A 25,070-nucleotide genomic window follows, 5' to 3' on the forward strand; every position below is an offset into this window, starting at 1 on the left:
GGGGGCCATGGGGCCAGGGTTCGAGAGACGGTTGTGTCGCTGGTTTGCTGTGTGACTGCCATGGAGCCCTGACCCTCCCTGGGCCTCATTGTTCCTGTCTGAGAGAGCAGTGCTGGCCGACCTGATGATCTCTGGGGGGTCCTTCCACGGCCAGATACCAGGTCTCTGTGACATCACCTTCGGTCTTCCTCTGCCCACCTCCCCCAGCCTCATCCAAACCTTATTATCGCCCTCCCGAATTTCTCTGACACCCCTCTCTGGTTTCCCATCCATCCAACTGCGATGTCCCCCGGCAGCGGCTATGACCTCAGAATGTGACTCAGACCCCATTACTGGGCTGGTTAAAACCACTCAGCTCCTGCATGGCATCTACCACCAAGCCTCAAGTCTTCAGGTAACCAGGGAACTCTGTGTGAGTTGGTCCTGGCTGGCCTGTCCACCCGGTCTCCTGCCTCCTTCCGCGCCCTCTCCCCTCCGGTCAGCTCTCTGTGCACTGCTGCCTCAGGGCCTTTGCACTGCTCTTCTGCTGCCTGATCTGTTCTGCCTTCTTCCAGGATTCGACATCCTGGCTCCTTGTTGCTCAAGCCTCCCTGGGCCTCCTGGACCAACCATGTCACACTCTGTTCTACTTTATCAGCATCTCTTTCTGCCTCTGAAACTATCTGGTTCTGGGTCTGTTTTCTGGTTAAGCATCTCACACCCTCTGCAGGAAGCCTCTGCCCTTGGGGAGGAGGGAATGGTCTGCTCTGTCCACTGCTACGTGCTTGAACACTGCATGAGTGGATGTCTACACGGTCTGGGTGCCCGTCTTGGCGTAGGTGCTCAGGAGCCCTGTGCCTGCGGGCAAGTTACCTCCCCAGGCTGAGCTGCTCATCTGTCAGATGGGCCCTCGTGGGCTTCTTGGAGGGCTCATGGAGAGGGGCGGTCCTGCAATGCTGCCCCTGGGTTCTGCCTGCATGTCTGGACTAAGGAAGCGGTTCCAAAACTTTGGGAGGACATCTAGGCGGCAGGTAACCAGGACATTGGGAGTTTGAGCTCTGCGGAGATGTTCCTGGGGACGCAAGAACGCGGGCACTAGGGGGCGCCAAAGCTCTCCCTCGTCCTGGAGGTGCGCGAGGCAGAACAGCCCCGAGGGGTTTCTAGGCACGGACCCCAGCTAGCAGGGCTGCCAGGCTTTGCTGGCGTTGGGTGTGAAAAGTATCTTTCTTTCGTGAAATAGTGCTGATTAGAAGTGGCAGTTTGAAAACGTGTCCCCACTAGCCCAAACGGAAACACTGGCAACCCTAGGTGTGTGCCCAGGAGGATTGGGGACGTTTTAGGTCCGTGGATTCCTAAGTGCCACTGGGCTGAGTTGGTGGGACCGGGGCGGGAACCGGAGGATGCAAGAGGAGGAGGGTGGGAAGGGGTGAGCACGACGCCTCCCCCCAGCATAAACGCAGGCCCGTGCGCGTGCACACACACACGCAGGTGTCAGGAAACACAGCCCATGCGTACACACACGTGCACACACGCAAGCACAGACAGGCGCATGCATACACACACTCACAGAGAGACGTGGACGCCTGTGATCCCTCCCGAATTTGCAGCTCAGCCAGGAGGCTCCGGGGACAGCCTCTCGAGCTTCCCGGAGTGAAGGTCACAGGGACGGTGTTCGAGTGAAGACAGGGGTCGTGTATCCAAATTTATTTAGTTGCAGGAAGGTTTAGTCACGGTCCTTGGTGAACTGGCATACATTCACTTTTTTTTTTTTTCCCAAAAAAAGAGTAGTTTCCATAAAAGGATTTTTGGTCATCACCTAATTTTTAATACAGTATTTATATACAAAAAAACCCACTTCCAACTACTTACTGTACAAGAGAAACTAGAAGCGTCAGACCCCACGACTGTAGCAAGCGCCTATGGATGGCGGTCGGGGCTGGCGGCTGGAGGGGATGGCCTCACGCCGACCGCATGTTCATGGCAAACGCATCTGTTTCTCCCCTCCCTTCAATGAGACATTTCTTTTTAGGTTTCTCTTGGAGCTCGAGAAATTTCAGACAATTGGTTAGTATAATGGCTGCAAATTTAGATCACTCCTGTCATCTGTGAGACTCGTTTTTACAAGCTTTAAAATGGTAACTGTCCCACAGTCACATTCCTGTAAGTAAAAATATAGAGAAGTATTACCAAAATAGAAGCCTTTATTAATAAAAATCTTTGGTAGTAACAGTGTTTTTTAAATTCCTCGCGATGGTATTTGGTTAACTAATAAAATAAACTCCTTCCACCTTGGAGCGACAGAGAAAACCCCTCAAATCCACCCTAAAATTGATTTTTTAAAAAAATCCCAATAAATATTCTAAAGTTGTGACTGTTTTCCCGATGCCTTAAGACTTCATGGAACCTGAAGCCATCTTTAGAAATGCCTCTGGGGTCCTCTCTCTTTCTGCTCATTTTCTGCCCACCTGCTTTTCTTTCTTCTTCTTCTTTTTTGTCCCACCAAGCAGATGAACAGTTCTGAGGCTGGGTCATGGTGGAGGGCCAGGTGTGGGGCTGATAGTGGGGACCCTGATGGTGCGGGTCACCTGTTGTCCTGAGGGACACCTGCTGCCCCAAGGTTCTCCAACAGTAAATTCTGAGCTCACAGGCCTCTCCTTCTGGCCAGAGGGTCTCTCAGTTTCTGAACTAACAGAAAGCAGATGAAAAGCCAGTTGACTTCTCCGACCTGGCGGTAGGTGAGTCTTCTGGAACCTGTGTCAACCTCATTGTTCCGTTCTCTCTCCTAGACGGCACGATGTTTATCCAATGCTTTGCAACACCATCTCGACTCTCTCTAAAGGCATCGGGCGGATTAGAAAAGACGCTTTCTGGAGGCCTCTGCTCACCTTCCATGGCAAAGGAGACCCAAGGTTCCCAAGGACTGTCTCTGCAAAGCGACCGTATTCCCGCGCGTTCTCACCCTATCCCCAGCGATCATTTTGATTAAACTTGAATACTAAAGATAAAAAAATTCCCTGCATATGGTTTTGTGCAAAAACGAGGAGAAGAGAAACAGAAAAAAGACAGAAGAATGTTGTCCTATCGGAAGGTGGTCTTCCACCGGCTGGGGGAGGGTGCCCAGGGGCAGCTACAGGGCACCCCCGGGGTACTCGGGGCTGTCCAGGCAGGCTTTGGGGCCGTGGCTGTTGCACGGCTCGTCCTTCTTCCGGTCCTTCTCCATCCAGGTGTCGAGCAGCTGCTGCTTGCCCTGCTCCTCCCGCATGAACAGCTCTACCATCAGCACCTTCTCCTTGTGCACCTGCTGGCTGATGTCCTTGGGGATGTCGGGGATGACCCAGTCCACGAAGTCGCTCATGAACATGACCAGGTTCTGGAAGGAGTCAGTGTGTGAGGGTGGGGAGGAGGACAGCAGGAGGTGCTGCTCCCCACCTCCCCTGTACCTGCCTTTCACCATACCCGTCTCTGCCGCCCCCCACCCCCGACCTCCCCCCACCCCCCTCCACTGCGCCCACCCCATCACTCCAGCCTGCGACCCGAGACGCCCAGTTTGGACTCCCTTGGCCTCGGTTCCCCCCAAGGTATAAATGAGGCAGGAAAGTGGCCAACTAGCCCTCCAGAAACCGTTGCTGACTTCTATTACGAACCGGAGCTCAGTAAGTGGCAACTTTCTGAATAATTCTGACTCCCTGGGCTGGGAAGCTTAAGAGATGATTGGATTGGTCACGCATCACCAAATACAGTAAGTATCAGGCTTTAAGGAAAATAGAATAGAAATAGCAAGAAAGCCGCGTGGAACTCGGTGTCTGATGATGCCACAGGCCCTTCTCCAGTTTGCAAGGGCTCCCAGGGCCACCCCGCAAGTCTGCTCCCTCCCTGGAGATATTTCTAGTGCACAGATAGCAAATGGTCGGCTTTTACAGAAGAACTGAAATCTATTTTTAAAACTTCTGTCCCGTGATCCCTTGTCAGCATATCTGGCTGTTTGTTACCTGGTGGACTGTGCTGGTGCCTCCCAGACCGCTTCTCCTGGTGGTGCTCCCAGCCCCCAGCTGTGGCTACTGAGGCTCACAGCTGCTTCTTTCAAGGGAACCCCCTCCCGCCTGGCTTTTCTTGGTCTGAACAGACTACGGCCCATGCCCAACCAACATGGGCAGACCAAAGGGGTTCTCTTGCATCCAGGTGGGCCTGGGTGTGTGCTGGGATAACCCACTTGCACCAAATCCTTGTCTCAGGCTCTGCTTCTGGTAAACTCAGCCCCAGACACTTGTTTCCAGACACTTGTTTGCAGATACTTGTTTGCAGAGTGTTATGGAAAGCTGACAGGTGAGGCAGCAGAGGACTGGAAGTCCCACCAGCAGCCACACTCTCTGTAAAGGGGCTTGAACTCAGTCCCTAGGATTCCAGGTGAAAGAGGTACCTGAGTAGAAGGGACTCTGACTGGGCCCATGTGGTTAAGGGGTGCTTCCCCAGCTCTGGGACCATAGCTGCTGCAGACAGCAGCCTGCTCCCCAGTCTTGGGTCCTGTCCCTTGGGAATCACTTTGGCCTCCGAGTGATTTGTTGTCCCCTCCCCAGAGACCAGGTGAGGCTGGGTGCTCTGGTCCCTGGCTGGGGGCTGGAGTCAGCCGGGAACGCACTCCCCTCCTCCTGCCTGTACTGGTCCTGTCCTCGGGTTGTCTCCAGCTACAGAGGTGGTGAGAACCACGCTGGGTCTCCCTTCCTCACTGTCTCCTTCAGTCAAGACCCCTCGTATCTAACCAGGCCTGCCTTCCCCCAGAGAGGTCCAAATCCCACTGCTGGTGCTGGCCCAGGCCTCCCTCTGCCCTCCTAGGACCTGTCTCTGCACAGGGCCCAGGGTTGCCAGGCCTCTAGGTCTCCCAACGCCCCTGACACGGGCCACCTCCTGCCTTGTGACCCCGTTCTGGGCTCAGAGGGCTTCCTCCATGCCCGCTTCTCAAGCCTCCCGGAAACGAGGGCCTGCCGCACCTGGAAGACGATGACGAAAGCCAGCCGGGCCGCCAGCACGGCCCAGAAGTCCTTGGAGATGTCGTACTTGTGCTCTGACCACGGGGGCTCCCGGTAATCTTTGTACCTGCAGAGATGGGCAAGAATCAGCCAGGGCTCGGGGGTCTTCAGGCAGAACCAGGGATCATTCCCGGCGCCCCACGTCCCTGAGCTAGCAGCAAGAAAGCCTCCCCCGGCCTCCTTCCCCTCTTCCCTCCTTATCCACACACGACACTCCGCGCCGCTCCCTGACGTATCAGCGTGGACGCTGCCCACTGACTTCCCACTGGGGCAGACATCCACCCCCCGGGGACCTCCCACTGACCCTCGCTCTATGGAAAGCAGTCTTCCTTGCTTGCCTGTCCACTGCCCTGCCAGCATACACTGTCCCCCCCACCAGAGTGCCCCGTCCCTGTCCCCTCCTTCTCAGAGTCCTGAGATGACCAATCTGTGGGAGCAGGGCAAGGATGACAACCGAGGTCCTATCTCTTCACAGTGCCCCGAATTCCAGGGGATGCTGTTGGCTTTAATGGGGCTGATCCTGTGTTATGCAGGAGAAAGCTCCCCAAAGCCATTAGAATAAGCTTGAGGCAGGGGCGGTTTCTGGGGTTGGGGTGGTAGTTCATCCCCGCTGGTCACTGAGGTCCAGTGGTGGGGGGACCAGAAGAGGGGTCATCTGGCTCTGGGGTCACAGCCCTGGCCTGACCCCAGAACAGTGACCACCTTGCTGTGTGTTCTCGTGCAGTGGCTCAGCCTCTCTGGGCCTCGGTCTGGCATCCTCTGAATCACAGGAGAAGCATTAAGTGAGTAGCTATTATCTTCCAGCTCCCATTTCAAGGGAGCACATTCAGGAACACGCAACAGAGAGGGCCCCTTGCCCACAGAACCTTACTTGTGGAGGGAGCTGGATGGGAGCCTCCGAGGAGCTGCTGGGTGCTAAGCTGCCAGACCAGAGATAGGATCGATCTCTCTGGGAACGATCCTATCTGGGTACCAGCGGCAGAGTGACATAGGACTTGTCCAACCTGCTCTGTGATGGGAACAGGCAGCCCCTGCTCTCCCAGCGTCAGACGCCATGAACACGCGCTCCTCCCTTTGCTTTCTGTGCTCATGGCCAGCTGCACTGGGACGCGAGGAAATATGTGTGAGTCACCTGGCAGACTCCTAGGCATCCCTCAAAGCCCGCTTAGGCCTGTCCAGAGGCCACCTCCCACCACCTGCACTGACCTCAATCAGAGACGATCTAACGTTTTCCTTGCTTAGCTCTGGTACCCAGCCTGCCTGTGCCCCTGGGGAGGGTCATAATGCCCTCTCCGGGGGTGGCTCCGGGGATTAGAGGAGAGAAGGCCTGCCTCAGCATAGACGTAAACGGTAGCCAGCCATGACTGGAGCTCAGCGGTGCTCTGCCTCTCCCCACACCCATCGCCCCAGGCTGGGCCGGGTGCTGCATCTCGTGCCACCAAGTCCTGCGAGAGGCACCTTGCGTGGGCGCAGCTGGTGAGGGCCCGGAGCTCCCAGACCTGCGCTGCCGGATCTTGGCCAACGGAGCGGGGAAGGCTTGGCTGGAGCCCTGATCCCAGGGAGCGGGATGGTCTGATCCGCGGTCTTCCGACTCCGCGGGGGTGAAAGCTACGAGACGCTTATAAATGGGTCTTGGCCGTGAGCCTGGCCTCTCCCCCACATGGCCAGGACCCTGGGCTGATGCATGGGATGGAGATGGAGATGGAGCTGCTTCCTTAGCCGAAGTCTGGGACCCAACGTCCGGCTCTTGGAAACCGAGGCTAACCGTGTAAATACCAGCACTGACATTCCAGAAGAAATTTCTAGTAAGAGGACCACATATCTCCTGTCTTCTTTGCTTGTAATTATTCATCCTCCAAAATGGATTTTTAGCAAAGTAGGTCAAGTGTGTACATTTAGCCCGAACCGTCGAGACGATGTAGGGGGAGCGTCGGGGCTGCGGAAGCAGAGGGGGTCTGGCGCAGAAGCCCGGGGGTGGGGGGGCCGCTTCTGCGCCAGCCTGGAGTGTGCATCTGCTGAAGGATGGGGGCGGGTGTCTGCAGGTCCCTTCTCTGCACTTCCGGCTCGCAGGCTGTCCCCTCTCCGAGGTGACCACACCGGAGTGATTTTGGGGCCCATTTAAGTGCACGTGGAAGTGTGCGGGCGGGTGGGATTCGGGAAGCTGGAGCCGGGCTGGCGTGCGGGCCTTGCCGTGTCCCGTACCCTATCGAGCTGGCAGACGCGGCTCTAACTCGTTCCTTCCCCCGGCTGCACCTGGGCCCAGGGCAGGTGCCGTCCCCGTCCTGACACAGAAGAGAGCACGGTGTCCTTGCAGTGGAGTGGCTCCAGCTCCGCGGGGATGCCTGCTGTCTGCAGTGCTGTGGGGAGCACCCGGGCCAGGACGCCTGCTTCCCTTTACCCCATGGCTCCGGGAGGCGGGGCGTTTTCCATTTCTTAGGACCGTCTTGTACTGCAAGCTGCTTCTGGTTGCTTAGTACCCTAGACACTAGCAGGTGCCCCCTCTCCCCTTTCCTCGGTCAGGGTGACAGAGATATACCAGCCAGCCTCAGGGAACCACGTGCCAAGGAGGAGCCAGCAGGCCTCCGAGCCAGAGGGACCGCGCTTCACCGCACGGGCTCTGGGAGGCGTATTTTGGTCCCTGAGCTCTTCTGTGTCCTGAACCTCAGCTGGGCTGGAACAGCTCCTGCAAATTCCCTCCTCGGCACTTTTGCCCACGCTGTCCTGATGTCGGAGTGACCCCACTGCGTCTACCCTCCACCTGGGCTTCCAACTACGATCCCCGCCTTTATGCTGATCTGTGCCAAGATCCCCGGATAGCAGGGATCGTGCCAGTCCCGGGTCCCCGGACCCCAACCCAGGCTGGCGCATGTGGTAGGGGCCCAGGGAATGGCCAGGTCTCAGCTCTGTCCCCCACGCCTGGCCCCTCCTCCATCTTTCCTGGGGAGCTTCCTGCGTACCCCATGCATCTGGCCAGCATGTGGGGCCCCACAGGTCTGGCCATCTCTGCTGGCCTGCCCAGCATCCAGTACCTCCTCCCCGAGTCAGAGCACCCCAGTTTCCTGAGGACCTCTTCATTCTCTAAGCATGACCCCACATCCTGGCACACGCCCCAGCTCTAGCCCCTACCCCCTGCCAACAGCACTTTATTTAGGGACGGGCATGTGATCCACGGCAGGCCAGTGAGAAACGCGACTTCTGCTGACTTCCGCCGCTGGGATGGCTGAGGTGACAGAGCGTCTTCACTGTCCACCCCAACACAACACAACCATGGAGGAAGGCAAGGCTGGGAGGCCGCACCAGAGCAGGGCCTGACGGCAAACTCTAGGCCTGGATCCAGCCATGCCTGAAGCCGTCCTTGCCTCCTTAACGAAAGGAACTCCTAAATGACTTCCCATTGGCCACCCTGGCTTTTTATTGTTTGTTCGTTTGTTTTTTTCCCTTGAAGCAAGCTTGAGATATTCTGTGACTTGCCCCTAAAAGAATCCTTGCTTGAACTAGGGTTTCCCCAGAAACCCACCACATGTGTCTTTTGGAAAGAAATGCTGAGAGCCATACCTGCAGATCTGCACCTCGTAGCCCAGGTCCAGGGGGTCATTGGGGGCCGTGCCGTTCTGGAAGTCGCTGACGTTGAAGGAGGAGAGGGTGTGGTTGACGAAGCCGTGCATGGTCCCATTCTCGCTGTACATGTAGAGGTATACCAGGCGAGGGATGAAGTCGGACGTGAAGGAGATGACGAACGCCTGGGCCGGGGACAGGGCGGTGAGTGCAGACCCCCGGCCGGGTGCGGGAGGGGGACATGCCCCGAGGGAGCCAGGGTGGCCTTGGCCCTGGGCTGGGGCCATGTGACACTTTGCCCATGAGTCGGCAAGGGGGCCTGGGTGCAGGGAACAGGACATCCCTGAGCAGGAAGGCGGGGGGGCCAAGTGCAGCCTCTCACTGGCTGTGTGGCCTCGGCCACATCACCTAACCTCTCTGGGCTCTGTGTGCCTCCCCTCCCTGGCGTACTTGAGGGGGTATGCGGGAGTGGAAGGAACTTAGTGAACAGTGAGGTTCGGACTCCAATCATGCTATCCCAGAGCCATCTCTGGGGACATCTGGTGTGCTATCAACACCAGAGCAGAGACTGGAAGCCTGGCCGCCTGGGGTAAGGTCCAGCCCTGCTGCTTTCTGGCTGTGTGGTGTTGGGTAGGTCGGCTGACCTCTCTGTGCCTCGGCTGTCTCACCTGTACGGCGGGCAAGGACAGTCCCTTCCCTGAAGGCTGTGTGTGCACAAGGGGTGGATGTGTGTAAGGAGTGTAGAAGGGCCTGGAATATTCTAGAGGCTCGAGAAATGCTAGCTGCCATTACTGCTGTTGCTGGCTGTCCCCATGAGAGGTCCAGCTGGTTTCCAGCTGCTCACATCACCCCTGTGCTCCAGACGGCTGCACCCCGTTCCCAGCTCGCCCCCTCCCCCATCAAAATGTGCGCTACTGCCTTGGAGCTCTGCGCCCACCAGCCCAGGTCAGGAGGAGGGGCTGTCGCTGCCTAGTGTGCACGCTCTGCCCATCGCGGCCTTTTAACAGGGGTTCCAGAGCCTGGACTGGGCAGGGGGCTGCCCCCGGCAGGGGACGCAGTGTCCCAGGGCTCTGAGAGTCTCTTCGCCGGGGCTGAGTGTCACCTCCTGTTCTGTGCGGGCCGGTCCCCAGACCCACAGGCCCAGGCTGTGTCTGCTCCTGGGAGTGGCGGCCCGTGTGTGGAAGTCAGCTTCTGGGGGCTGGGGCTCAGCCGGCAGGCGGAGGGGTGAGGGTCACAGGCTGGGGACACCGTGGACCTCCGAGGCTGTCTGACATTTGTTCTCACGGCTGGGGCTCAGCCTTGGCTTTGAAGCATGTGCGAGGGACCCCTAGACCACTAAGCCCAGGGACATCCAGGCCTCGGAAGAGCCACGCAGTCCTGGATGGGCAGCCGCAGGGCAGGTAGTGGGCTGGATCTCGTGACAGAGTGGCCCCTGCCCTCCTGTCCTGCAGGGGCGGGGCAGGGGCAGGAGAGGCCGGGAGGGCGGCACTGTGTGGCAGGAGTGTGTGGACGAGGGGCTGAGGAGGGGGGCGGCCCAGGCAGGAGGCTGGGCAGGGAAGCAAAGTCCTCAGCAAACTACGTGTGTGCAAGAGGAGGCTGGTGGGCTTCTGCCCCTCGTCTCCGTGTTTCTGCATTTCCTGAGCCTTTAAAGAACAGGCACGTATTTCATATAAAGCAATAAAGGTAACCTCTAAAAATAAGAGCAGAATGATTGCTAAAGAGTCTCTCTCTCTCTCTCTCTCTCTGTCTCGTATCCTCAGGACTCTGGGGAGGGAGCGGACTTAGGGGCCCGGGTGGGCGTGGCGGAGAAGTCAAGGTTATAGAAGAAGGTCAAGGACAAGGTGTCATTCCCACCCACAGTTCGTCCCAACCCCTCCTCATGACCAAGGGACGTGTCTGAACAGGAGATGCTTCCACCAGTCTGGGTGGCACCGAAGCAGGAGCCAGAGACCCCACGTGGCTTCCCCGGGAGGGGCGTCCAGCTCTGTGGCCCCCAGTGGGTGCTCCTGGGCAGCAGAGGCTCCCCATGTCACTTACGTTGATGATGACAGCCAGTTTCCCAACGCCTCTGAGAATATTGTACCAGATTCCTGGGGGGAAAGAGAAGCACAGTGTCGGGCCGGCTCAGCCCGAAGCTGTCAGGACCCCGGCCAGCAGGCGAGCGGGGCCGGCTTGGTCCTCTCCCCGGTGGTCAGATGTGTGGAACAAGCAGACGTTCTAGGGCTCGGGGGGAGGGGATCCCGGCTGACGACAGTGCCTCGGCCACTCCTGGCTCCGCAGGTGTTCAGAGCCAAACTGTCACTTCTCCAAGGGGCGCTTCGAATCAGCCGCTCCCTGAGCGGTTCTGCAGCCCCTCCCCTGAACCCGAAACCTTAGACGAAGTCCCCAGAGGGACAAAGATTCCATTTGGATGCGGCTCCTGCCCAAAACGGTCCATACAGGAGTGGAGACCAAGCCCGGGAGGCTTCCGTGTCCTGCACCGTTGCTCCGGGACCGAAGACGAATTCAGGGACAGGTCCCTAAATGTATGTCCGGGTCCAAGAGCAACGCCAGGGCCCTGGGCGGGGGATGCTGGGGTCATGACCTGAGCATAATGACTTGATGGCCGTGAGGCGCGGGACACTTCCTGTCTGCGTGCCCCCCGTTTCTGCCACCTCGGGGCCTAGCACTGCCCCCAATGCCCGGGGAGCAGGGGGCTCCCCAGACAGACACATGGTCCTCCACTGGCCTCCCCAGCAGAATGAGGCCAGCAGGGCCCGGCGAGGGCCTTATCTGAGGGCCCCTGCGGGAAGCAAAGGGGGCCTGCCCCCTGCCCCCTGCCCCATGGAGAGCCACTGGAGCCGTGAGGACACGTCCCGGGTTCTGTCCGTCTCTCCACGAGAGCAGTGGTTCTCAAGCCTCCTTCCTGCTGGAACACGCGGCCCACGCGCTGGTACCAGGCCGCCCCGTCGGGCTCCCCTCAGGAGTGCCAGTGGGGATGCAGGGAAGGGAATGGTCCTCGCAGGGGAGACGCTTCCGTACGAGGTCAGGCTTCCTGGGCTTCTCGCCCGGCTGCTCGGCAGGGGAGCCCCTCTGCACCTGGCGCCCGGGGAGGCTGTGTACCGCACATCCCTGCTTCTCTCCCGGGCCTCGCGTGCGCCGTCTGGCCGCTGGCGATTGGCACTGCTGGGCCGACGTTTGCTGAGTGACTGCAAGAGCGTAGACAGCCCTTTCCCCCTGGGGCTGTTGGTCCCAGGCCCCGGCTGCAGGATGGAGGTCCTGGGGCCCCGGCCGGGCACATGGCTGTTTCGTCCTGCTCACGCGCGTGCTGCTTGACAACGCTGACTGGTGTTTACAGACCACGATGGCACATTTTTTGAAAAGTCTGGACTTGCCGCTGCTTCGGAAAGAGCCTCTATCCCAAAGGGCGACCTGTTTCGTTGGCTACAGTGGCGCCCCCTCCAGGCCAGGCCATGCACTGTGGCTCTGTTGTCCCCTCCGGGCACTCACTCACCCCACCGGGCCTCCTGGCCCTGCAGGGTCTGGGTTTGCGACCTCCAAGACCGGGCGCTGGGGCCTGGGTGAGAGCCCGGTGAAGGTGAAGCGTCCGGGGCAGGGGGCTCCTAGGGGAGGCGGCGGCCCGAGGAGAGGAAATGGGTCTTGGCCTCACTGCCCAGGAACAGGCCCGTGGGTGGAGGGAGGGGGGTGTGGGGAGTGGGAGTGACCAGTTTGGGATGCCGGGTGGGCCGGAGAGCTTCTCGGAGCCCAGGACGGAGCCCACCGTACAGGCCCCGGGGCATCTCTACGTCCAGACCCGAAGTCCCGTCGGACCCCACAGCAGAATCTTAGGGTCTTGTACAAAAAGTGCCTAACCAGGATGCCCGCCCCGGCCCTGGGGCTCAGCCCCTCTGGGAGCCTTGGCCTCCCCTTCTGTGTTATCGGGACGCACGCCACAGAGCACACCACGCTCCAGTGATCTCCAGGTACGGAATGAAAGCCTTCAGGCTCCCTGTAGGAGAATCTCCAAGGGGGAAGGGAGACACTCCAGGGTGTCCCTGCTGTCCACGGACGCCACAGCCCATTTCCAAGGATGAGACAGGGAGGTATTCCGACACCCCGGACCATGCCTGGAGCCGAATGCAGGCAGGGGCCACTCACGGGAAGGGCTCGGAGAGAACACGTGGGAACAAGAAGCCCGTTCGTCCACTGTCAAAGGTCAGGGCCAGAGGCTGGAGCCGGGTTCCCACTGGCAGGGAGCAGGGTCCCCACCGTGACTCACCCAGCCTCCCCTCCCAGCCAGAGCCTCCCCCTGCCACCCCTGGCGCCCTGGGTGCAGGCCGTGGGGGCCACTGGGGCCCACACGGATCACAGGAGGAATACAAAGGCTTGTTCAGGGAAAGGTTACAGGGGAAGAAGGGCAGATTATGCCTCCAGCCGAGCAGGCAGGAACCGGGAAGTGAGCGGCTGACCCATGAGAACAGGGAGGGAAGGGGGGCCGCGGGCATAAAAAAGGCAGACACCCGCCTCCCAGCCTTGGCCAGTGGGGGGAGGGACCATGCCAGGGACAGGCAGGGAGGGGCCGGGAGGTGGCTGGGGCGCTCCCGTTCACCCTGCTAGGTTTGCAGGCTTGAGAGCGAGGCCGCAGGGGAAGTGGGGCTCTGCCAAGGCAAACATGGCCACCCCGGCCTCGCCTGGGGCCTCTGGGAGCCTGAGAATCAGGCCTTTGTCAGGGAGAAGTGACAGCAAGGAGGCCGCACTCCCGTCTTTACTAACACTGGGCAAAGGGCTCCAGAATCCCCAAGGGCTATCCAGGGAGCGCCTCGGCCAGCTGCCCTGTCCATCCTTTCCTTTGGGGCCTTGGGTTGCAATGTAAGCTTTCCTGGGCAAACTGTCTGCTCGCGGCGTTGCTGCAGGAGCGGGCGGCCCGGGGGTGGGGGGCTGGGGGCGTAGGGTCTCTAGTCCCAGCTCAGCGTTGGTGACCACCTGGCCTTGGTCTCCCCACTGGGAAGTTGGGACCAAGGATCTGCCCAGGCCTCCTCTAGAGGTCCCCGGGAGGACCCGATGCCGAAAGCCCCAAGAAGTGATCAAGTCCATGCACCGCTCACGGAACCCTGGGGACAATGTCACCTTCATCTGGGGAGGGGACTTGTGAACGCGGCCTGGGGCCCAAATTCAGTGCACTGGGGTGAGAACGGTGCCCTCCGTGGTCCACGGAGACCACGGCCTTTATTCTGGCCACGCACGGAAGCCCCGAGCTGAGCTCGGACCCGGAGCAGCAGCAAAGCCAGGGCTGTGGCGTGAGGGGCAAGGGACTCACCCCACAGCCAGGGCTGTGGCGGAATCAGGCACCTGGAAGCCAGAAGGGACTTCAAAAGGGCAGTTAGTTCTTTCAAAGCCTCTTAAAATCACAAGTGAAATCTTCCAGGAAAGTGCAGCCTGGAGAGCATCTGTTTGCAGAGTCTCTGCCCGTTGCTTGGGTCGTCCAGACAGGTGACAGACAGACCGTGACAGATGCACCTCAAGATTTGAGCCCCGGCTCTGGCTGGCGCCCCTCCCTACAGAACACCAAGGTTCCCCGGCCCGTCCCAGAGCTGGGCCCTGAAGGAGTCCCCACGGATGTCACGGTGCCAACGTGGGCTGCAGTGAACCAGACAGAATGACTGACACATGTGACACGTGGCCACACGTGAGTGCATGAATGGCACTTGGGGACAGTGCGACCTGGGAGAGCAGCAGGCCCGGCCACGCTGCCATCAGAGGCCAGGGCGGGCGTGGACCGAGGGGCCCCACAGACCCAGGCAGGATGGGACGGCCGAGGGGCCTTTCTGACAGGGACGAGCCCAGTGCCAAAGGCTGGAGAAGCTGCCGCCGCCTTCCAGCAAGGGGATGCCTGCCCGGCTATTGCCTTCAACGTATTTCTGTCACTTTTCCTTCTCATTTCAAGATTAAATAGGGGCTTTTTTGCATGCCCCTTGAAAACTGGGTCCTGGTTGAATGAAGTTGACTCATTTTGAGATGATCTCTTTCGCTGGTGACCCCTCTGACTCCCCGAGCGATAGGTGTCTTGCTCCCCAAAAGGGCGCCATCCCTTCACCCCTGCCTCCCCGTGCGCCACAAGGAGGAAGCCCTCACCGGCACCGGGTCAGAGCATTCTCTGGACTGATCATCGGCGCAAGCCCTACAGAGCAATTCCTGCGCTGCTGGAAGGGCCCCTTCCTCCTCCCTTTCCTGTTTGTGCACGTTGAATGACTACATGACACCCTTCGTGGAGAGGCGCACTCAGCCCCGAACACGAGCTTCCTGCCCGTCTGCTCGGTCTGTGCTCTGGGCCATGAGCAGGAGGGCGGGGCGCTGAGGACCTCAGTGCATGCACCTGGGGGACCTCCTAGTACAGCTGGGTGTCGAGATATTCAGACACCCAAGGCACTGATGCTTTCCGGAATGAGATGTTGGGGTGGGCGTGCAGAGGAGGTCCCCCGTCCCCCACGCTGAGCCCCTGAATCTCCATCCCAGAGCCCGTGGGGACCCCGTGGCCAGACCCCAGTCTGCCCGATCTGGGTCACGCTCTGGGGAGCAGGACCCCCTCCCCAACCCAGCATGTTCTCAGAACCAGCTCCCTAGAGTCACTCACCGATGTCTTTGGCTCTGACGGCCACCGGCCTTCGCAGCTCAGTGACGAACTTTTTGGCGTCCAGGCGGATCTCGATGATGTTATTCAGCAGCGCGAACAGCGGGGCCAGGGGGAAGGACGCCACGAATAAGGTGACGAAACCAAACTGGATGACTGCAAGGGGAGAGGGACGGTCAGGGCGCCGCGTGCGCCACGGCGGGCCCCCACGGCGGGTGTCACAGCTGGACATACGGGGGGGCGGGGTCTGGCTGGCTCCCTGTCCCTGACATGCCCCCGTACCTGCATCCGGGGGGACCTGGGAACACTCCTGCCACAACCCCAGGCGACCCGGGCCAGGAGGGGGCTGTGGGGAGCATTCCAAATTTTGCTCTGGCCCCCAGTGTGGGCTCGTGTGTAAGGAGCCTGCAGTCACTATCTCACGTCTAAGCTCCGACAATCATCAGTGATGGGGAAAAGGCCCCCGTGAGCACGAGAACCCGGCCTCGGTCACCCAGGTGGGGCTGGCAAGGGCCTCGGGCGCAGTCCCAGTGCCCGGTGGCTAGGGGTTCCTGGGACCTGGGGGCCTTGGCAGTATCACCGAGTGTCGAAGAGCCCCCACTGTCTCCTTCCATCAGGCCTTGGGGAGCTGGGCGGGGCCCACTGTCCAGGACAGTCTGACCCCTCTCGGCCCATCCTCATCGCCGACCCTGGGGCTTGGACCTCGGATGCCGTGGCCGGCACAGAGCCGGGCTCCCGGGAGAGATCAGGGAAAGGCTGCAGCGTGGGGGAGGCTGGCTCAGGAACCGTACAGCCTGTCCCAGGGCTCTCGCGGCCTGCCAGCTGGTAAACAAGGAAGCCGGCAGAGCGTCACCGTGTGCCTGGCAGGCTGAGCGTGGCCATTGTTAGAGCCACCGGTGGGGGGCTCCGCGGGAGCCTCCGTCTGGGAGTGGGGCTGCTGGCTTCTCATTTGCCCCGTGGGCCTCCACGGGACCCTTCCGTGGACAGGCGTGTCTGTAGGCGGCTCTTGGCGGGATGGAGGCTTCGGATCAGCTGGGCTGTGGGCTCCAGGTGGGCCGCCGAGCCTGAGGCTGTGGGGTCCTCGCTCCCGAGTGACGCTGCCTTCTGCTGCCGTCCAAGCAGGGAGGGGAGCTGGAGATGGCCTGGGCCCGGCGCCCTCCCCGCTGCCCCCGTCCAATCTCAGGCACTGTGTGCTCCAGGCACCCAGAAGAGTCGGTCTGCGAGAAGAAGGCCAGCAGTGGCCGTGGCATAGCGTTCTGAGTGGCGGGGTACTACGTGGGTCCCCGGGTGGGCGTCTCCCTGGGTGGGCAGGGGCCCATCCCAGGAGACCCACCACGCCCGACAGGGACGTGGGATGCAACTTCTAGCCACTGCAGAAATTAAACTCTGGGGGAGCCTCTGTCTGCCAGCCAGCCCCAAGCTGTTCTTCCTGGTGTTTGCCTTCCCACTGGCCTCAGGCAGGCAGGGGTGGCCTTGCTCCTGGACCCCAGGGCTGAGACCCGACAGCCAGGGAAGGAGCAGGCCCACGGGGGTCCACGGCGGCCCATGGGGTGAGGGAGCTGCTTGCCCGCCTCCGGTTCACCTTGGATTTCGTTCCAAGAGAAAACAGACAAGGTCATCTGAACATGACGTTATTTCCAGTTTTTAAAGTCTGAAGATTCTTTTCCTTCTGAGTCAACGCAAGGTGCTTCTTGAATGATCATGGGGACACTGGATGTGACTTTTACGGACCCACTGGGCCAGCAGGAGAGAGGCCTCCTGGGACAGCCTATCCCTCAAAACTGGGGTTTGCTCAAGTACTTGGTAGAAATGCAAGGTCCCAGGTCACACCGTGCACAGACCAGGGGTGGGCTCCAAAACTAGCATTTAAAATGTGCTGCCCATGGTGGCTGGGGGCCTACACTTGGGACCCCTCTGCAGGGAGCCGTCCTGGCCTCCTTTACTGGTCTGTTCAGTCAGCGACAGACACTGAGTGCCAGCGATACAGCTCATCTGTTCCGGAGTCGCGGGTTTGGCAGGGGAGAGAACAGAACTTCCATCATTCTACTGGGGGGCAGAGGTAAAGCTAGAGTGCGTGCTGGTGACAAGAACCGGAGCATGGGGAGAGGCAGAGGGCCACAGTGGTGCAGGGGAGGGGCTTCCCTTCTGAACCCAGCAGTCAGGAAGACCACTCTAGTGGAGAACATCCTGACCACAGCCCCAGAAAAAGGGAGAGGATGAATCATGCAGGTATTAAGGGGAGAACATTTGGTAGGGCATGGCTAGTGCAAAGGCCCTGTGGTAGGCATGAGCTCTGGATGTTTGTGTAACAGCAAAGAGGCCAGTGGGGTTGGAATGGTGGGAGGAGGCGAGGAGAAGGCGCAGGTGGGATTGGGGGGCTCCAGGTGGCTGTGCGAGCTGCGTGTGCCCTCTCTCCCCCTCCCTGGTGCCCCCTGCTGGGAATCAGGGCCAGCTCTGGGCATCGTCCTGTCCCGGGACACCGCTGCTGGTGCCAGGGCTCCATCCGTGGGTATCTCCTGTGCTCTGGCTCGGTGCCCCCCCGAGGACGGGAGCCCCGCGCCGCACTCACTCATCTCCATGTACTCGGGCGTGAGGCCTGCGAAGGGCTCCAGCGTGTAGTCCTCCTCGTAGCGCTGCCTCCGCTTCACGTACGGGTCATGGTCGGGGGGACTCTGGCGTCTCAGCCGCAGGTACCGGATGAACTTCTTCATTTTCCTGAGGGAGACACGGCGGCGTCACTTCAGCCACGGGTCCGTCACCCGCAAGCTGGGTCTCCTGTTCTCGGAGCCGGGACCCCTCCGGGTCCTCCGTCGAGGACTTCCTGGGCCGTGCACCGCCCCCCCCCCCGAGGCAGGGTCAAGGGCCATCGTTTGGTTTTCGACATAAGGAAGCAGGTGCAGGGGGGACCCCGGGGTCAGGGGTCCGCAATGCCCACGCAGACGCCATGGGCATTGCGTGGGAGGGGAGTGCGGAGAATCATCGCGAACGCCCTGATTCTGGGCAGGCCGGCTGCCCTGGAGGCGTATCGGGACACGCTTCTCGAAGGTCAGGAAGCAGGGCCTCGAGGCGCTCTGGCAGCCAAGCCCAGGGGGCCGGCCCACGAGTCTGAGGGTACCTGTCAGGACCCCTCTCCTCGTCCACCATGGGGTGGCTGTGCCCTGCCTCCCCTCCTGTCCTCACCTCCAACCCCGTCCCCGCTCCCGGCACCCTGTCCTGGCCCAGGTCCCACCTCACGTGCCCCCCCGACCACCATGGGAGCCTTCAGGGGACCCCAGGGCCTCCCCCCGACCCCGCTCTGCTCGCACCCGAGGCTGGACGTTACTCACGGGATGCCGATCTCAAACAGATTGTTCTGGATGAGCTGTTTGCCCAGCATGATAATGCTGAGCTGGATACAGAGCTCCATCAGGCAGCCTCCCGGGGCACACTGTGGGACAGAGGGCAGATGCGTCACAGCCACCCCCGCCCGTCGTGGACCCCAGAGAGAGGACCGCAGCCCCCCGCAGCGAGGGGAGCTCAGCCCTGCTGCTGTGGGTCACGTGTGTTCTCCACAAATGCAGGTCTCCGTGCTGACCCCCAGAACTACAGAACGTGGCCTTGGTTGGGAAAGGGTCTTCGCGGATGTGACCGAGTTAAGACGCGGTCACCCTGGAGCAAGGGGACCCTAAGGCAGTGACCGGGGTCCTTATAAGAAGAGAAAACACAGAGAAATGAAGGCCGTGTGAACACAGAGGCAGAGACTGGAGTGCCCTGGCCAGAAGCAAGGCAGGCCCAGGAGGCCACAGCCCCCAGAAGCCAGGGGTGAGCCCCGAGGAACCTGGCTCTCGGAGGGAGCGCAGCCCTGGCTGCTTGATTTGGGACTTCCAGCCTCTAGAACCATATGAATACATTTCCGTTGTAGGCCTCCTGCTCTGTGGTACTTTGTCCCAACGGTCCCCAGAAGCCAGTGCATCTTGTCCACATCTGTCAGGGCTGGGACGAGGCTCGGAGAGGGGAGCTCATTGCCAGGGAGTGGGCAGGGCTGGGGCTGGATCTAGAGGCTCCTCCTACCCGCCAGGGCCACTGTCCGGTCCCACGCACTGTGGCCTAGCCACTGGCCCTGCACGGCTGTGGCAGCCTGGGGCCTGTGAGGCTGGTCACCCTTCTGGAACCTAATGTCCCTGTCCTTTGTGGCTTGCCTTGCCTGAGGCTGGGTGTGGGCAGGCGCAGGATGGGCCAGAGGCTTCACTTGCCCGAGTGATGGGAGCTTAAGGGACGCCGGGTGACCCTCTGGGGCACAGCTGACCCCTCTATGTGCCCAGAACAAAACTTTTTATACTGTTATCACAGATTTCATGTTGGAGAGCCACCGTTTCATTAAAAAAAATAATGCCTTTTGTTTCATTCTAATTTACAAAGACATTTCCCCAATCTTTCTAACCATTTAAAATTTGATACGGTATCATTTATGGAAAGACTGGGATCATATAATGGCAGAGCACTTCATGGGGTTTTTTTGCAAACATCTGGGTTTGGCAGGGGAGAGAACAGAACTTGCCTTGTGGGTGAGGCTTACATCTGGGGATGTTCAGGGCCTGGCACTCAGGGGCTTGAACCTCCTGTCTGTGCCCCTTGTGGGTGAGGCTTACATCTGGGGATGTTCAGGGCCTGGCACTCAGGGGCTTGAACCTCCTGTCTGTGCCCCAGGCAGCCAGATCACCCTGTACCTGAAGCCCACCCCAATGTTCTCTACCCCATTTCACAAGGTCTTTATCAAAAGACCCACCGATTGTCTTCCAGTAAGCCGAATTATGTCGGGCGTTGGAAATGCTGACCACTTCTCCAGCACCTCGAAGCCCTGGCTTGGTTTGGGGGAGACTGCTGGAACAAGTCCAGTGGCCAGGGCACTAACCAGACCCATGGTGGCTGCAGTGGCTGAGCAGAAGCCAAAGGTCAGCAGCACTGATTTAGAGGGAGAAAGGCGGGCATTTCTCCGTCACAGTAAAAGACTGAAGTTGAGGGGCGCCTGGGTGGCTCAGGGGGTTAAGCCGTTGCTTTCAGCTCAGGTCATGATCTCAGGGTCCTGGGATCGAGTCCCACGTCGGGCTCTCTGCTCAGCAGGGGGCCTGCTTCCCTTCCCCTCTCTCTGCCTGCCTCTCTGCCTACTGTGATCTTTCTCTGTCAAATAAATAAATAAAATCTTTAAAAAAAAAAAAGACTGAAGTTGAGTTCTGTCTCATCCCCTCTAATCCAGCTTAACAAAAAAGAGAAGGAACACTTAAGATCTTACATAGAAAAAGAGAAAAATGAAACAGGTGTCATTCTTTTGGTGACTCCGAAGAGACTTTCCCCTTTTCAGGTTATCCTACATGGAAGGGCCCAATAAGATCAGAGCCCCGTCCCAGCCGCGGGTCAACGGCAGGGGCCCCCTGCCCTCCCCGCTGGGAGGAGGGAGACACTAGTCCAGAATGTCTGCTTCCCCTGAGTCCGCTGTGTGGACGGACCTGGGAAAGCAGGACGGAGCACAAGCTTACCTCTTCCATCCGGAAAGAACGGAAAATGTACACGTAGTCTCCCGGACGCCCGACGAACCTGCAACGAGTCGGGGCAGTGGGAGGGGAGGGGCAGGGTGGGGAGACCCCGAGGTGGGGGCTGCAGCCGGCTCGATGTGCCCACGGGCTTCTGGCACCTGAGACACGACCTCCGCGGTGTGCTGTGGCCGCGTGTTCCGGGGGCTCCCAAAGCCAGGGATGCGTGACCAGGCAGGACATCAGCAGGAAGCCAAGAGGGAGGGGGGCCAGGGTGGCGGTGGTGTGAGGACAGAGGCAAAGCTGCCCGGCATAGGCAACACCACCTGCCATGGCCTTGTCAGGCTGGGGAGGGGTGGGGACCTCTGAGGGGCTGCTCTGTGGTCACGGATGATCGCAGGGAGCCTGGACCCTTTGGCTGGGCTCTGGGACCCATGATGCTGGGGAAGAAGCCTTTGGAGGAGTTCTGGGATCAGACTGCTAGCTCCAGGCAGAAAGGGTGATGGGGAGTCTTGGTGGGTGGGCCACAAGCCCCTCCAAGCCTGGAGTGGCTTGGGGGGTCTGGGCACTAGCTTAGAACACCAACTTGGCCATGGCTGTGTTTTTTTAACCCACTTCTGGGGCCCTAATCCCCTCAGTCATCTCAGCCTACTATGGGAGCAGAGGGAGCTCTCTGCCCAGGGTCTCCGAGGCTCTGGGCCCCCTGTAGGAGCCTCTCCAGGAGCTCAGTGGCCTTAGGAGCCATTCTGAATGCTCTGCCCTGGGCCCGGGGCCTCCACCCTGCAGGGAGATGGTAAGGAGAGCCTCTGGCCGCCCCGGTAGGAACAAGGTGGGGACACGAGCAAGTTTTAGTAACGGCTGTCCCTACCTGCCCTTGAAGAAAGCCACGTAGAAGATGGGGGTGTAGGAATTCACGAACTTCAGCAGGAAAGCCTTGAAGATCAGCCTCTCTTCGAAACTCTTCTCTGTCTTTGGAACCTCTAGAAGGAGGGAGAGGCATGTGGGCAGGTGCTCAGCTCTCACCAGCACAAAGCTCAGAGGCTAAGTGACGAGCCCGAGGGCGCAGAGCAGGGAGGGGCCGTGGTCGCCCCGGGGAGGCGCACTCACCAATCTTGGTGAGCCAGCGGGCTATGCAGCCGTAGACCTCGTCCAGCAGGATGATGACCACCAGGTTGATGATGACCGCGGTGGCCGTGACTGTGACCCGGATGTTGGACCGCACGGACGGGGAGGAGTTCATGGCCAAGGCGGCGGCTGTGGAGATCCTGTAGATGATGACTCCCAGGACGATGGCAAAGGTCACCGCGATCTGCAGAGGGAGAAGGGCCGGCTTCAACCAGGACGGGCTCTGGACTGGCCAGGTGAGTCCGCCGAGCCGGACACTCCTGGGATCTCCACCGGCACCAGCCGTGGGCCTCCACGCCTTCTCTCCTGCCCACGGACCCCAGCAGGGCACCAGGTGGCCGAAACCCAGCTGGCCTGGATTGTGCGAGGCAGGCTGACTCGGGGGGGAGGGGGTCTCCCCAAAACATGGGTGGTCCTGAGCGGGAGGAGAACTGTCCCGGAGCTGGGTGGGCGCGGGGTAGGGCCGCGGGCCTGGCTGGGACAGCCTGGGACCCTTCTCTCAACCTCTCCACGAGCCACCCGCACACCTGGCTTCTCGCTCGCCTGGCCAAATCCAGAACATTCCCTAAAGCTCGGGCGGGCGGCTGCCTGGGAGGGGGAGTGAGCCCTGCCTAGGCGGGTGAGTTTATTCCGTGTGGAGCAGTCTGTCTGCCTCAGTTTCTCTTACTTTTCCTCAAAGGCCCTAACTCGCTGGAGACAACCCGGTCCTCACGCGGCCCCGCACTGGGGTGTGGATGCGGGCAGATTCCAACCCCGGGACGCACTGAGGACAGGGATTAGCTGTGCCCGGCGGTCACTCCCACCCAAGTCCAGCCGCGGGCCAGGCTCTGGGCTCCTGCTCCCCTCTGTGACCTGTGTCACCTCCTCCCGAGTGGGGTGCGGAGGGCAGGCCCTGTCCTGCTAAGATGTTCCCTCACAGCCCCTGGGATGCCCCGCTGGGGCGAGGGCCTGCGCTGTGTCTCGGGGCTCGGCTTGGAAGGGGGCAGACGGCGGCCATCAGAAATCTAGGAACGCTCCTCTTTGAGACGTCGGGTCTGTCCCTCCGCTTCTGCACACGTCTGTGGGTGCCTGACGGCGGCCACACCCCGCTCAGGAAGCCTGGGCAGCCCAGCCACACCCTGACCACACTCCCAGGCTGGCTCCGGGAATGAGGGCTTTCCTTGGAAACTCCCTGGCTCCTGCCAAGGGGCCCCTCCCAGGGGAAGGCACCACCCCGGCCTCAGAGGCGGCCTTGTGCCAGCATGTGGAGGGACAGACAGGCGGCTGGCCTGCTGGGTGACTCAGGAAGGAGGGTGTCCCCTGCTTCCTGCCAGAGAGTGTGTGTCCCCACGACAGGCGAGCCCGCCAACAGTCTTAACCCCTGTGGGCCGTGCCCTCTCTGGACTAAATGAGCCGTGGGGGTCTGGGTTCACCTTGGTGCTCCTGGGACTAGGAATGTGGGGAGCGGGGGCATCGCAGGTCCCAGACAGGATTTGCTCAATGAATGAAGTTCCTGGGTGGGGGGGGGCAGAGCTGTGACTGATTCATCCCTGAGGGAAAACCAAGACCAGCCCCTGCTTCCAGTGAAGTTTGCACAGGGCTGTGGGGCCCTTGGGGCAGAAGGCTTGACTGGCAAGGGGCCTACCGCCTCCGGCCTAGTGGTCGGCAAGGGGGCCACGCCTACGGCCTGTCTCCTCATCAGGAGGGGGACACATCGGGATTGTGAGGACTCAAGGAGACTCCCTGCATGGCCCCTGGGCTGCTGGACACACGCTCGGGCCCTGGTTCATGGCCACCCCAGGCCCTGAGTACCCAGGCCACAGGACTAGGGCACATGCAGGGCTCTAACTTAAAGCTCTGGGCTGGACAAGAGGCCAGTCATTTTTACAGGGACCCTGGGGTCCCTGCAGATCCCTTGGCCCCTTCCCACTTTAGGGGCAGTGGTGGAGCCTGGGATGAGAGCCAATGCCATGTTGACACTGGGTTCTGGTCCAGCTGAACACCACACTGTGTCCCCGTGGGCGGCACTGAGCTCTCCCACCGCAGCCTTCCGGAACTTACCATGAAGACAATGGACACCAAGTTAGTGAAGTAGGCCGGGAACCGGTCTCTCCAGGTCAGCTTCACCTTATCCGTCTGCAACACGAAACAATGTCGGGTCACCTGGTGGGACCCGTGCTGGCGGAGAGATGCTGTGTGCGCGCGCGGGCGTGTGCGGGAACAACTGGACAACAGAAACACTCAGAAACATCTTTATGAAAACACGCCCGCAGGTGACGAGTGAAAGCACCCACCTAGCGTCCAAGGAAGGGTCTGGGGTCTCCTCACCTATCAGACGATGCCGGGGAACAGCAGCGATACTCGTGTTAGACCACGAGACCCTTCTGTGTCCCCGGCACCCCAGCGCCAAACGCTTTCCTCCATCAGACTGTCGGCCCCGCGTCTGGGGGACGCCTGCGTCCGGCCCCAGCCTCACTTTAAGGCTGTTAGGTCGGAGATGTTTTTCGCCCTCCGCCACCCAAACCATAATAGTTATTTTCCCTGCACGGGGCAAGCCGAAACAGGCCACGAGCATTACAAGTTAAAACGCCGATTGCCGCATAGCAACGGGGCGCCGCGGTGGCACGGGGCCTGCAGGCTCTCGGCTCGGGGACGGCCCCGGCTGGTGGGGCCCTTGGGCAGCAGCTTGTCACTAACCCGTGATCTTTCCAGAACGAATGGAAGTGGATGATTAAAACGGAGAGATGCACGCATTAGGACAGAGAACGCGGACGAGGGCGGGAGCCCGGCGGTCACCTCGCACGGGCAGCATGCGTGTTAGCAGGAAGACGGGGAACCAGGCACGGGCAGCCGTGACAAGCACGCACCACGGGCTCCCCCCCGCACCCCCTCCACGGACCCACGGAAGCCATGCAGTGGCATCACGACCCCCGTCACACGCAGCCCCGTGGGGGTGGTGGGAAGATGAAGCAGCGTGGACGCGGACGTTAAAGAAAAAGACAACAGTCGGACTCCGTCGAGGAGAAACCACGACGGACGTGGACGTCTGCAAACAGTCACGACGCGCGTTGCCCCCGCAAGAGGAAAGTACCAATTTCACCCCCGCCATGGCGGTCTTAACCCTCTGCCTCCATTTGTTTGTTGACTCCTCTGGAATATGCCGGCGCTTCTGAGGGCGGGTGGAGGGAACAAGAGAGCACGTGGGGTGAAGCGGGACGAGGCCCGGGCCCCCCACCGTGTCCCCGCGGGCCCGCCCTCGCTGCGCTGCCGGCCAAGGCCGACGGGGGTCCCGGG

At 60.5% G+C, this 25,070-nt stretch overlaps 1 protein-coding gene across 3 annotated transcripts in view; it reads right to left on the bottom strand.

The window, feature by feature from the left end:
• Positions 1 to 1,781: 1,781 nt before the first annotated feature.
• The window catches only part of ANO1 (anoctamin 1), a 78,615-nt gene continuing 55,326 nt past the window's right edge, over positions 1,782 to 25,070 (bottom strand). The window contains exons 14-25 of one of the 3 annotated variants that reach the window (XM_044260011.1): positions 24,868 to 24,945; positions 23,838 to 23,912; positions 21,780 to 21,981; positions 21,541 to 21,652; positions 20,679 to 20,736; positions 18,492 to 18,592; positions 17,735 to 17,880; positions 15,169 to 15,321; positions 10,596 to 10,648; positions 8,559 to 8,743; positions 4,965 to 5,070; positions 1,782 to 3,349 (exon numbers count right to left, since the gene is read on the bottom strand). In XM_044260011.1, the coding sequence (XP_044115946.1) occupies positions 3,107 to 3,349; positions 4,965 to 5,070; positions 8,559 to 8,743; positions 10,596 to 10,648; positions 15,169 to 15,321; positions 17,735 to 17,880; positions 18,492 to 18,592; positions 20,679 to 20,736; positions 21,541 to 21,652; positions 21,780 to 21,981; positions 23,838 to 23,912; positions 24,868 to 24,945 (1,512 nt within the window). In that variant the 3' untranslated portion in view covers positions 1,782 to 3,106. The remainder of the gene's footprint in view (positions 3,350 to 4,964; positions 5,071 to 8,558; positions 8,744 to 10,595; positions 10,649 to 15,168; positions 15,322 to 17,734; positions 17,881 to 18,491; positions 18,593 to 20,678; positions 20,737 to 21,540; positions 21,653 to 21,779; positions 21,982 to 23,837; positions 23,913 to 24,867; positions 24,946 to 25,070) is intronic. The other 2 variants (XM_044260010.1, XM_044260012.1) reach the window with 2 other exon arrangements.

Source organism: Neovison vison, chromosome 7, assembly GCF_020171115.1.
Source record: "Neovison vison isolate M4711 chromosome 7, ASM_NN_V1, whole genome shotgun sequence".
Lineage (NCBI taxonomy): Eukaryota > Metazoa > Chordata > Mammalia > Carnivora > Mustelidae > Neogale > Neogale vison.